The sequence below is a fragment of the Microtus oregoni genome, unplaced genomic scaffold (assembly GCF_018167655.1).
Source record: "Microtus oregoni isolate MIOR12 unplaced genomic scaffold, Mior012 000116F_ref0000321, whole genome shotgun sequence".
Classification (NCBI taxonomy): Eukaryota; Metazoa; Chordata; class Mammalia; order Rodentia; family Cricetidae; genus Microtus; species Microtus oregoni.
Genome location: NW_024544745.1, coordinates 1,063,534 through 1,077,117, shown reverse-complemented (window position 1 = coordinate 1,077,117; position 13,584 = coordinate 1,063,534). Strand labels below are relative to the sequence as shown.

At 40.3% G+C, this 13,584-nt stretch overlaps 1 protein-coding gene across 2 annotated transcripts in view; it reads right to left on the bottom strand.

Moving 5' to 3' along the window:
• LOC121444028 (short transient receptor potential channel 5) overlaps nt 1-13,584 on the bottom strand; it is a 300,209-nt gene that overhangs the window by 35,839 nt on the left and 250,786 nt on the right. For both annotated transcript variants that reach the window (XM_041645758.1, XM_041645759.1), the window contains exon 7: nt 5,523-5,718. In XM_041645758.1, the coding sequence (XP_041501692.1) occupies nt 5,523-5,718 (196 nt within the window). The remainder of the gene's footprint in view (nt 1-5,522; nt 5,719-13,584) is intronic.

Sequence of the window (13,584 nt, the reverse complement as noted above, 5' to 3'; positions counted from 1 at the left end):
TGGAAACAGTTTGGTGCACAACAGGATCCTGCTACCCTGTACTGTGAGAAATTCAAGGTGAATTGTTCTGGTCCTCAGCAGATACCCACCCTCCCAATGGCTAGCAGACAAAATCTGAGGCCAGGCAGCAATAGGACGAAGAAAATGTTGTTCCTAAGTTAGACCACCAGGGGGAGATCCAAACCAAGCCCAGGCAGAGACCGGCGGTCTGGGCAGATAACAGTGACCGCTGACTCTATGAACTTTGCTGAGAGTGCCTCAATCTCCAGTCCTGGAACACCAGGTTTGACGGTTCATTTACTAGTGTGGGTATAATTTCCAGAGACGTTTTAGGCATGCAAGATCTGTTTGGGAAAGAGGGCTGAGGTGTCTCAAGGCAGGATGTGCGAGATAATGAGTCCTTGTCATGAGTTTGGTGGCCTGCTTATTCTCTGTGGCTATGGGCTTTGTTTTTTTTTTTTTTTTTGACAGAGTATGATTTTTTTTTTTTAAGACAAAGTATCACTATGCAGCCTTGGTTGGTTCGGAACTTGCTGTGTGGTTTACCAGGCTGACACTGATCACTAAAATCTGGCTGCCTCTGCTGCCTGAGGGCTGGGATTAAAGGTGTGAGCCACAGACTGGGGAGGTGCAGTTACTACAGGACCAGCAGCACTTCTTGTTTTTTTCAGAGGACCCCCGTTCTACTCTGGCTGTTAATAACTGTCTGTAACTCCAGTAACTTCTTTTCTAGTCCTTGAGGGCACCTAGAGTGCATATACTGCACATATATGTATATAGAACCAAACCCATACACATAAAACCAAAAGACTGTGTCTTAAGAAAGTAAACATGAGATTCACCTTAGCGGGCCATGTGTCTGGCAGAAATAAGGGCAGAGTAGAGGGGAAAGAACTTGCTTGACATCTGGTGGCCACCTTAAAGGAGAAGAAGAAAGCTGGAGGTGGAGGCATGGTGCTGAGCATACAGGTGTATCAAAGACGACACTGTTTGCGGAAACAAGCAAGTCCCCCTACAGGATCCCTTTGATTAGAAGCCAGCAAGCCAGCCAAGGGAAAGGAGGGCTGAGCTTAGATAGAAGCTGAATATCCTGTGTGCATCAGGGCCTTTGATCAGGATGTAGGCCAAAAGGAGGAGGTATGATATTGTTAATTTGGATCAGGAGGCCTTACTGTGAATTTGTCCTTGGCTATTAAAACAAAACAAAACAAAAAGACAGAAACTAAAGGCAAGAAATAACAAATGCTGTTGTGAAGAAAAACATGAATTCCCTTGCACTGTTGATAGGGATGAAAATTAGCATAGCCATTATGGAGAACAATATGGAGGCTCCTCAACAAAAGAGAAATGGAATTCATAATATCCAGCTGTCTTACTTTTGGACATATATGCAAAGGAAATAAAATCAGCATACCAAAGGGATATCTACATCCAGATGTTGATTGTGGCATTATCACAATAGCTAAAATACAGAATCAACCTAGGTGCCTATCAACACATGAATGGGTAAAGAAAATGTGGTGAATATGCACAATGGAGTATTATTCTGCCACCAAGAAAATGAAAACCTTTTATTTTGCAACAAAATGAATGGAAATGTGGGACATTATGTTAGGTGAACTAAGCCAGATGCAGAAATGCAAGTAGAACATATCCTCTTTCACAAGTGCATGCTTTTAAAGAAAGGGTGACCCAAATGCAGAATAGTGATTGCTGGAGATGGAGGAAGGGTAGCTTAGATAGAGAGGCTGGATTTGTATAGTGTATGCCATGCCATGAAATATTATCTGAAACTCACTAATGTGTATAACTTAAGCACGCTAATCAGAAAGGAAACAGAGTATTCCTCCTTAGACAAGTCACTTCAGTCTCTTTTCCTCAGTTTCCCCATTTACAAAGTGAAATTAATAACAACACTTCATAAAATGAGTGTGATGATTTAATGAGATAACATGCACTGAATACATTTATATAATGTGTGGCCCATGGGTGAATGGTGAACACGACTATAATTACAGAGATAAAAGTATGACCATATGACCATATTTATTAAATGGTAGCTACTGAATTTTGACATCTTAGAAAAACTCTATTCTCTTAGCTTTGGCTAAGGATGAAAAAATGGGACTTGGCAGGTCAGGCAGGTTAGCTCAGGGTTCTGGGTAGAGTCTCTGTACATAGCAGTAATAGAAAAAGTAAGTTTTGATGAAAATAGATTACTAACAGCTATTTACACATTCCACATTACCCAAGGGCGGGAACACTTTCTATGTATTTGATGGATGGGCATATCTTCTTTCTCCTTCATGAATGTGGTAGTCCTGGATCAGGTCTCTCAGTGTGGTTTGGTATCATAGAAAATGGGGTGAGAAAGAGTCAGTTTCTGGATTGCTATGCACTCCCTAATGCATCTTGAACCGAACAAGTCCTTCACTTGGAAAGGGAGTCCACTGCTACTTAATTTCAGCCCAGCTTTCAGAGTTTGAACTCTTTGGTGGGACTGATGGCCGGGGGGCGGGGTTATATTGTCTTCTGCTCTCTGGAAATACAAATAGAGCCATTTATTTCGTCCCCAGAAAGTCCACTGGTAGTTGTTATTTTATATGGAGGCTGGTGATATCTTTGACTTGGGAGTTGCTGCCCAGACCTGAGCCCTTTACAAAATCATAATTTTTTGTGCTTCTAATCACGTTTTCTTGTTGGTATCCCTTCTGACTCTTCCTCAGGCACACACATTGCCCTCATGAAACCTTTCATTGCTTACTTGATCTCAGGAAGAGACAGGACCTATACCTTTAAACTGTCATTAGGTAACTAACAGCTCAAATAACATTTGTTTCAGAACTGGGAAGAAAATGTTAAAGGAAGAAATACATGGGCCACATGGCAAAACCTGACTCTGAGTGCTGGCATTTTATGATAAGTTTATGTATGTTTTTCTTATTTGTACATTTTTTCCTTGTTTAGATTCAACTGACTATTAAAATAGCCACTTCCTCAGTATCTTAATCCTTCATGAAGCACTGATAAAGAGCACAACTTTTCCTGGGTTAGCTGTGGCTCTTAACCTCTGAACTAGAATAAACACGGAATAATTTTCTAGTGATATTTGCTGACACCCACATTCCTACCAAGGCTGAGGCAGCTTGTGGTACCCATTAAAGGAGAAGATAAGTGTCTCCAGTGGTTTCTCTTCCTAAAGTCTTTATCCCTATAACAGAGGCCTTCTAAAGGGACAGTTCTAAAGTAGAGATTTCTTTTTCCAAGACAGGGTTTCTGTGTATCCCTTGATGTGCTGGAACTCGCTCTGTAGACCAGGCTGACCCTGAACTCACAGAGATCCTCTTGTTTCTACCTCCTGAGTACTGGGATTAAAAGTGTGTGCCACCATCACCTGGCTGAAGTAGAAATATTACAAATGAAATGAAATCTATTTTCTATTCTTTACTCCTTGGAAAAACTTGGGTATTTGTGCCATCAGTTTGCCCAATATTAACACCCAATTGGATTCATTTCCAATCCAATGCTGTAAATATACAAACAGGAAATTCCAGAGCAGCAGGGAGGATTCAGCCTGGTTTGCTTCGACTGCAGATGTGTGAGATGATGTAGGCCCCATTCAGGCCACCTACTCAGGCCCTTAGTGACAGGAATCAAGGTATTTTGTTCAGGTGCGGAAGTAGGGAGTATTAAAACTCAACCTGCTACCAGCAGGTGGTGACGAAAAGCTAGAGTTGATGATTCTTATTCTTGCTAGAAAATGTCACCCCGCTCAGTGGGGCACCCTGAAACCCTGTATTAGATGACAAGAAAATTTTAACTTTTTTTCTGTCACTAGGATTAATTAACTGCTAGATACTAAGTGAGATAACTACAACTGCCTTTGCAGGCAGAAAAAGAAACCTTTTAGATCCCATGTGTGTCTTATCCCTGGTAGAGAACAGACTAGGTGTGAGCATAAGTCATCTCTAAGTTCTTCCTCTAGTTGGATTTGAATGAAGGTGGACTTGGAGGGGAGAAAGGGAAAAAGGGAGAATAGGAGAGAGAGAGAGAGAGAGAGAGAGAGAGAGAGAGAGAGAGAGAGAGAGAGAGAGAGAGAGAGAGAGACTATGAGAGGCAAGAAATGAAGCTGAACTATATTGTATTGTTCTGTTTCCTGACACCAATGGGATTGAATTTCAGAGCTAGGACGGACCTTGCTGTGCTATCCTGATTTGTAAACACAGGCTCACAGCGCTGGCAATGGTATTACTCACCACCAATGCAACACATCACTTTTGAGATGAAGAATCAGAGGTCTAAGAAGGGGAAATAAGGTACCCAAGCTGACTTGATGATAAAAGACAGCCCCAAGACTACAGTCCTTGGTTTTTAATTTTTTCTACTATACTCCCATTTCCCTTATAGTTAGTCATTTAAGCATCTATGACCTAAAGTACCCTCGCAGACAATTTTACACCTTAAAAAAAATCCCCAATGGCAAAAATTCTACAAATTCACCTTTGTGTCACCGTGAGAAAGTATAGGAGAAAAATCAAATTATAAAGAGAAAGGTTTATTGTGGCTCATGACTTCAGTCAATGGTTGCTTTCAGCTGGTGGCAGACCAGCACAGCAGGGCAGGTGACCATGACAGCAAGAGAGCAAGGAGGAAGAGAAAGGGGGTAGCATCCTATAATCCTTTCCAAGAGTATACTTCCCAATGACCTAACTTCCCATTAAACCCCACTTACTAAAGGCTCTATTACCTCCCAATAGCACTAAAACTTAAGCAATGCAAGATTCAAAATGTCATGGTGCATGCCTACAACCACAGTACTCCAGAGGTTGAGGCAAGAGGACTGGGAATTAGAGACCAGCCTGGTCTATACAATGACACCTGTCATAAAAACAATAAGCTCAATCGAAGAAGATTGATCTGACGGTAGAGTACACTTACTCATCTCTACTTTAACAAGAAATAGCTCCTCTTATTAACTGATTATTATAGTGCACTTCTGTAATTTCAGGACCTGAGATATGGAGGAGTTCAGGGTCATTCTCAGCTACACAGTGAGTTTAATGCAACTTTAAACATTATGAGACATTGTATCAAAAACAAAATGGCCCCTATTCTTCCTAGAAGGTCATCTTCCCAAACTCCAAATCTGGGGAGGATGTTTGCAATGTTATTAACAGATTAACTGGATTTACCCAGAATATAAGTGAAGTGCAAAACTGAGTAGCCCACTGTAATATATCCCCTGAGGTTTCCTTACCAAGACAAAAAATTGTCTCAAATATGTTAAAACATTTTAAACAGATAGCAAGAAAGTCATCAAATCCAGTAACGCAATCTATACTACTGACTTTCTGTAGACTAAGACTGCAAACAGCATTGTTCTAGAAAGAAGGCAGATGAATAATTGACTAATGTATATTCATTGAGGCGATCAGACTGTTTCATTGAGCTTGCAATGGGCGCCACATCACTGTGCCTTCTCTAGAAACCCAAGGAATCCCCATGGCAAAACAATTACTCACGGCAATAAGCTGGTAGGAGTTATTCATCATGGCAATGAGCATGTTCAGCAGCACTACCAGAGAGATCACATTGTATGTTCCAAACATAGTAGCTCCCACAAACTCGGTGAACTCGTGCCTGGCCTTCACATTAGTGACGTAGAGATTTAAAAGGCCAAATACAGACCAGAAGAGTGACTGGAGGGTTTCAAAGAGCCTGAAAGAGATGTGAGAACAAAGTAGTTCTATGAATAATGTGAGTAAAAGAGGGAACATGAGGTATTCTATGCGGGCAGTCAGATTTGGGGCAGGTGACTGGCATGCTCTTGCATATTAGTCTCTTTGTTACCATAACAGTGTAGCCAGGACATTGCATTTGAACACTTTGTTCTTCTTTCTGGGATATTATCTGTCCCCTCTCAGTGTACTGGCAACCTAAAAATGCTCAGAGTTTATTCCACGGGCCACTTCCTCTTCTAACCACCTTTCCCACCTTCAGACCATGTTATCGACTGCTTTCCTAATTATTTGGGGTCAGCACATTCAGAGTGAAAGAGTATGGAGCTTTACAAGTTGGAGGTGGTGGGGCTGGAAAGATGGCTCAATGGTTAAGAGCACTTGCTGCTTTTCTAGAGGACCCACATTCAGTTCCTAGGGCCAGACCATGACAGCCTGTAACTCTAGTTCCAGGAAGTCTGTCTCTGGCTTCTGTAGGCACCTGCACTCATAGGTCTACACTGACATAAGGACACACACATCACTACGTGTAATTAAAAATGATAAAAAACTTTTAAAGTAAAGCTATGTTGAGCTATACTGCACTAGGTTGAAATCTCAGTTGGCTCTTGCTTTCTCTCACTCATTGAGTAAGTACATGAGGGCAAGTTGTCTTCCCCCTCTATTTTTTTTTTTTTGGTCCTGGGGATGAAATGTAGGGCTCTACATATGCTAAATATGATCTCTACCGCTGAGTTTTACCCCAAACAAAACCTGCCACTTTATGGTTCTTATGGGGCTCAGTTGGTACTAAGCTCAGTGGAAGAGCTTGATGAATCTCAAAATAATAAGTTATATATTTTAATGGTATACACATTAAGTATTCTTAAGATCTCTCTATAGAAGCAGTTTTTACATGTTCTTTTAAAAAATCTTCACAAGGTCTTCTGGCTCACTTGAACTTCCTGTACAAAGTGGGCTCAAACTCAATGAGATTTGCCTGCCTCGTCCTCCTGATTGCTAGGATTAAAGGCCTATACCATCACATCCTGGCATGTTTTCCATTTTTATGACTACATTATCATGACTCATAAAACTTTACTGTAAAAAACCGTAGCTTTTATAATAGAATATTGGTTACTAATCTATAAAGTGATGTGGCACTGCAAATAAAGGGGAAAAACAGGTGATGGGGACCTTAAGGACAAACCCTAAAGAAGGTTTTTTATATGATAACTAGAGGATTTCAAAATCTGTGGAGGAAATATCAACTTTTTAATAAATAAGAAACCAATAAATTAAAACTCTTTATTGTTATTGATGATGTTACATTCAGAGATTGATTGGCTCAAGGACACTCAGCTAGCAAGTCCTGAGCCAGAATTCAAGGGCAGGTCTTCATGACCTTGCCAAGCCATTACATCAGTCTCTATTAGATGGCTTTGCAAATTATTGCTTCCTGTTTTAGTCTCCATACCCAAATGTGGAACTTTGCAGATATATTTTTGGCACCTGGGGTTTCATCTCTCTTGAATTCAGAAATCTGCCTACAGCAATACAGTGCAGTTAGCTCACGGGGGGCACATAAGTCATTTCCCAAGTCCAAAGAATTGTAGAACATAAGAAACACGAATCTAAGAATGAATACACTTTTTTCAGTTTGCTCAAAGCATATGGTTCTTCATTTGCAAGGTGGAGTCAGGAGTATCGGGAGTATCAGGTGTTCAGTGTTATCCACGACTCCATAGGGATTTGGAGGCAGCATGATCTATGCGAGACGGTCCCAAATTGGAAATAGGAAAGTTACACTCATAGTTCTTCATCTTCTTCTTCTTTTTTTTTTTTTTTGCATTACTGAAGATGGAACCAAGGCCTTGCACATGCATGTAAATGCTTTCCCACTAAACTATACCTCAAACCCAGGAATTTGTTTTCTTTTAAAAAAAGATCTTATCTCTTTGGGTTGTTTTAGTGCATCTGTAATGTACATATAATAATTATTCTAATTTGTGGGATAAAGTTTTGATCCAGGTGGATTCTGTGTGGTGACCACGTCAGGTTAATCACCATCTTTACTGTCTCTAGCATCTGTCATTTCTTTGCGGTGAAACATTAAAATCCACTCTTTTAGCCAGTTTGGAATATACATTAGCTTTATATAGAGTCACCCTACCGAGAACAAGGACACCAGGACATTTTGCTCCTATTTTAGTGCACCATTGTTCCCATTGACCAAGCTTTCCCCTCTCTCCCTCCTCCCTCCTTCTCTTCCCAATCTTTGAGAGGTGCCATTCTGTTCTAGTACTATACTTCTAGAAGCTTACATTTATCCCCATTTCAAAGCTTACATTTTGTTTGATGCAAGTAAATATGAAATGATGAGGCATTTGAGAATCAATAGTAAGATGGGAGTCTATAGTTCACGGGCCAGGACATGAGAAGCAAAAAAATATGGCAAATGCTGGGATTACAGATCTATGCCACTGTCCTGACTCATGCAATGCTGGGGGTAAAGAACCTAGGGCTTTATGCAAACTAGGCACACACTCTGCCATCTGAGCCTCATTCTTACCACCTCTTCTGAATTTCCAGGAGACTGGAAGTCAGAACTAAGCAACATGATGCATCCCACAGTCCATCAGAAGACTAAAATTATAGAGAAGATACGGGGCGCAGAAATCTAGTTCTGCTAAGAGGACACAGCACAAGTGATTTTTACACATTAGAAGCTAGGACCATGAGGACACCAGTAATGGAGCAAAAATTTAGCAGAGCAGTTAGATGCTATAAGTTAAGGTATCTAGGGCTCAGAAAAAAGGAAAACAACTATGATACATAGAAATTACATCCTGAAGCATCAGAGATAGTAAGAAACTGAATATACTCAAATAGAGAAAATATTCAGTATCTGTTGATTGCACAACAGACAATAATGCCATAAACAAGGCATTAATAGGCTCTGAGTTAATTGCTTCTCCTGAATGGACTATGTTAAGTTCCTTCACCTACTTTTACATCTGCAAAAAGTAAAATTTCAATGGTTAATATTGACACACAATTCACTGCTACTTGTTCTATTGGCTCATACAAAGATTCCATAAAAGTATACATTTGAGAATGTAAAATCCACCTTCTGGATAAAGTGGTACAAGAAGAGGAAAAGGAGAGTAATGAGGAACATTATTCCTCAATGGTAGATAGAAAGAACTCCTCAACAGGGCACACAAATTGTCACAGTGTGATCTGGTCACCAGCAGAGGCTGGCTTATTGAATGGCATGCTCAAGTAAAATAAAGGACTTGACTAGGTGTGGTGGCATGTGCCTTTAATTCTAGCAGTTGGGAGGCTGAAGCAGAATGATCTCTATGTGTTTGAAGCCGGCTTGGTTTACATAAGAAGTTCCGTGACACTCAGGGCTACAAAGTGAGACCCTGGGTCCAGAAAAGTTAAGAGGGCCTGGTATATACAATGGACAAGACTATTTTAAAAAGATACTGGCAAGAAACCCCATGACTTACAGAAACAGTTGAATTGTCGGCTGACTTTATAGGGGCATTACTTATTCTATAACAAAATCATCACAGAAATGGATAAACACATTAACCAAGTTCTAATACCAGTGGGAAAGTGTTGGGGACTATTATTTTAAGGTGTGTGACCTGTGTGTATGCTGCATTTGTTTAACTCTGTGAAGTCGTGATTCTTTGCCTGTCTAAAACACCTGTTGGTCCGAATAAAAAGCTGAATCGCCAATAGCAAAGCATAGAAAGGATAGATGGGGCTGGCAGGGAGAAAGTATAAGTATAAGGAGAAATCTGGAAGTGATAAGAAAGGAGCAACAGAGAAGGAGAGAAGGATGCTAGAGGCCAGCCATCCAGCCAGCCATGGAGTAAGAGTGAAAGATATGCAGAAGTAAGAAAAGGAAAAAAGAACCAGAGGAAAAAGGTATACAGGTTAATTTCAGTTAAGAAAAGCTGACTAGGAAAAAAGTGAAGCTAAGGTCGGGCACTTATAATTAAGAATAAGCCCCCATGGCCTGGAGAGATGGCTCAGCTGTTAAAGGCTAGGCTCACAACCAAAAATAGGAGTTCAGTTCCCAGCACCCACAGCTGTCTCTCAAGTCACAAAAAAGAAGAATAAGCCTTCATGTGTGTTTTACTTGAGAGATGGGTGCTGCCCCCCCCCCCCAAAAAAAAAAGCAAAAAGAGTGAAATATCACACAACAGGACAGCCTTTCGATTTCAAAGGAAATACTTTTGGAGAGGTCAGTCAGCCAATTTTTGTTCAGCAGCAATAAACATATGGAAGGGGCTAGCTCAAAAAGGGGCACATGCTGAGATACAAAGGTTCTAGGACACATGATAGTGAAGGAATGGAAAGCAAGCCCACACTAGGTGCTTGAGGCAAAAAACTAGCATGTGAGGAGCCAGCCACAATTAGATTACACAGCTAGGAGGGCACAGGCAAAAGAGATGGCAGCTGCAGTTCTCGGGACATTTGCTGCATATCTTTCTGAGGGGCAAATCTTCCAAAGGAGAGGAGTGTGGAGAGAATTTATCCCTCTGAACCTAATTCCAACCAGGAAAGAAGAACTAGAAGGTGAATTGGAATAGAACAGCTGCTTGGGAAAAAGAAATGACACCCTCTTGTGTTTCACCATTTAACTGGATTTTGCTAGACCTTATAGAGGAAAGGAAGGTTGAGGCCCTTTGTCATCAACCCATATTGAGCTCGTGGGACCTACTGTTTCTCACTTCACCATGCCCCTGACAAACTTCCTTCTCTGGAAAGAATGTGCTTTTCCTGTAGCCCACTTGGTCCAACTTTTGTTTGACTTCCTAGGCTTGGATAAAGCCTCATCTCCTTTGAATGACTGCTCTAGCTACTTTTTTTTTAAACAAGATAGGCTTGGCTATTCCTCTTTTGTGCTTCCAGGTACTCTAGTATTAGCCCACAGAGGGACAGAACATAGTGGAAAGACAGTAGAGGAGAGTGGCTAAGGTCAAACTTTACAGTTCTCTACTTATTGGCCATATAACTTCGAAAATTACAGAGCCTTTGTAAGTATTAGTTATTCCTAAAATGGTCACTGGTGAGAAAAATACTAATTTCTAACGTTTGTTGTACTCATTGTGTGATAGCAAATTTTTCTTTTCTTTCTCTTTCTTTTCTTTATTTTTTGTTTTAATTTTCAGACAGTGTCTCTTTTATCTCAAGCTCATCTCATATTCATTATGTAGCCGAGAATGACATTGATCTTCTCTATCAGCCTTCTGTATCTACATTTCCCATTCTGAGATGACAAGTGTGGACCACCACACCCAGCTGATGTAGTGCTTGGGTTAGCACACAGTGAACTAGTTAGCTATATCCCCAGGTCTTCTTTTTAACTTTAAAATCAGCATAGAAAGTAGTAGGGACCATTGTGGCATTTTCATATATACGTACCGTACTTTATAATTATTTGTATGGTGGTTAATACTGATTGTATTGAGAAGCACCTACCAGACTGGTAAGGCACTTGCATTCTGTGTCTTTATTTTCAGTTAGGATTAACTCATTGGGAAAAGGTCTGTCCTGAATGTGGAGAGCACTATCTCTTAGGTTGGGGGCTTAGATATAATAAAAGGAAAAGGAGAAAGTCCATCAGCACAGATATTCCTTTTCTCTGCTTTCTTGTTTCCATGGTATGGACTACTATGCTTTATCATGACTCTGTTATGGTGTACTGAAAATATAAGCACAAAGAAATCTTGCCCCCACATCACAATCCCTGACTTCAAACTCTACTACAGAGCTACAGTAATGAAAACAGCCTGGTATTGGCATAAAAACAGACAGGAGGACCAATGAAACCAAATCAAAGACCCAGTATTAATCCACAAACCTTTGAACACCTGATTTTTGACAAAGAAGCAAAAAAAAAGAAAATGGAAAAAGAAAGCATATTTAACAAATGGTGCTGGCATAATTGGATATCAACATGTAGAAGAGTGAAAATAGATCCATATCTATCACTATGCACAAATCCCAAGTCCAAATAAATCAAAGACCTCAACATAAAGCCAGCCACACTGAACCTCATAGAAGAAAAAGTGGGAAGCACACAGCACATTGGCACAGGAGACCACTTCCTAAATATAACCCCAGGAGCAAAAACACTGAAAGAAACAATTAATAAATGGGACTTCCTGAAACTGAAAAGCTTCTGTAAAGCAAAGGATGTGGTCAACAACACAAAACAGCAGCCTACAAAATGGGAAAAGATCTTCACTAACCCCATATCAGACAGAGGTCTGATCTCCAAAATATACAAAGAACTCAAGAAACTGGTCATTGAAAGAACAAATAATCTAATAAAAAAATGGAGTACAGACTTAAATAGAGAACTCTCAACAGAGGAATCTAAAATTGCTGAAAGACACTTAAGGAAATGTTCAACATCCTTAGTCCTCAGAGAAATGCAAATCAAAACAACTCTGAGATTCCACCTTACACCTGTAAGAATGGCCAAGATCAAAAACACTGATGACAACTTATTCTGGAGAGGTTTTGGGGTAAAGGGAACACTTCTGCATTGCTGGTGGGAGTACAAGCTGGTACAGCCCTTTGCATGTCAGTGTGGTGATTTCTCAGAAAGTTAGGAAACAACTTTCCTTAAGACCCAGTAATACCACTTTTGGGTATATATCCAAATGACATGTGCTCAACTATGTTCATAGTAGCATTGTTTGTTATAGCCAGAACCTGGAAACAACCTAAATGCCTCTTGACCAAAGAATGAATAAGGAAAATGTGGTAAAAATAGCAAGCAATAAAAAAAGAAATCTTGCTTCCATTGTTGTTTTCCAGGTAGTTTTTCACAGTGATGGAAAACTAGTGAATATACTGTATGCCTAGCATCTTGCTATGTGCTTTGCATATACTAAAGTATTCTACTGTAACCTTATAAAGTACCTACTCTTATTCTTCATTGGACAGCTAAGAAACTGAATACCAGAGAGACCACATGTGCAGCAAGTAGCAGGGTAAGATATATAACCAACTTCTTTGAGTCAAGCTCCAACACTTAGTCACCTTACTCTAGTCCCTTTGATGCTTTATGGAACATCCTCATTAAAATGTTTAGTATATGGTAAATGTGAAAGATGCCATTGAATGGGGTTGGGATTGTAGCTTAGTCATTGAACATTTGACTAGCATGTGGAATGCCCTGAAGTCAACTCTCAGCAACACACACACACACACACACACACACACACACACACACACACACACACACAGAAACTGTATTCATTTAAACACTGCCTGGCCCATTAGTTCTAGCCTCTTATTGGCTAATTCTGACATCTTGATTAACCTGTTTCTAATAATCTGTGTAGCACCATGAGGTGGTGGCTTACCAGGAAAGATCCTAACCTACGTTCATCTTTGGCCGGAGCTTCATGGTGTCTGCTTGACTCTGCTTTCTTCCCCTCACAATTCTGTTCTGTCTTTCCTGCCTACCTATGTTCTTTGCCACCTACCTGTCAGGCCAAGCAGTTTTCTTTATTAATTAACCAATGAAAGCAACAGATAGATAGAAGACCCTCCTACATCAGGTATTCTAGGTACTTATGTTCTCCATTACACTATAAATTTCTTTATTATAATGAGTTCATCTTATTTAATATCCTCATTGCCTGTTTCATGGCAGTGACTGAATATACATTTTTTATTGATTTTTATTGAGCTCTACATTTTTCTCTGCTCCCCTATCTGCCTCTACCCTCCCCCTTCAGCCCTCTCCCAGGTTCCCCATTCTCCCAATTTACTCAGGAGATCTTGTCTTTTTCTACTTCCCATATAGATTAGATCTATGTAAGTC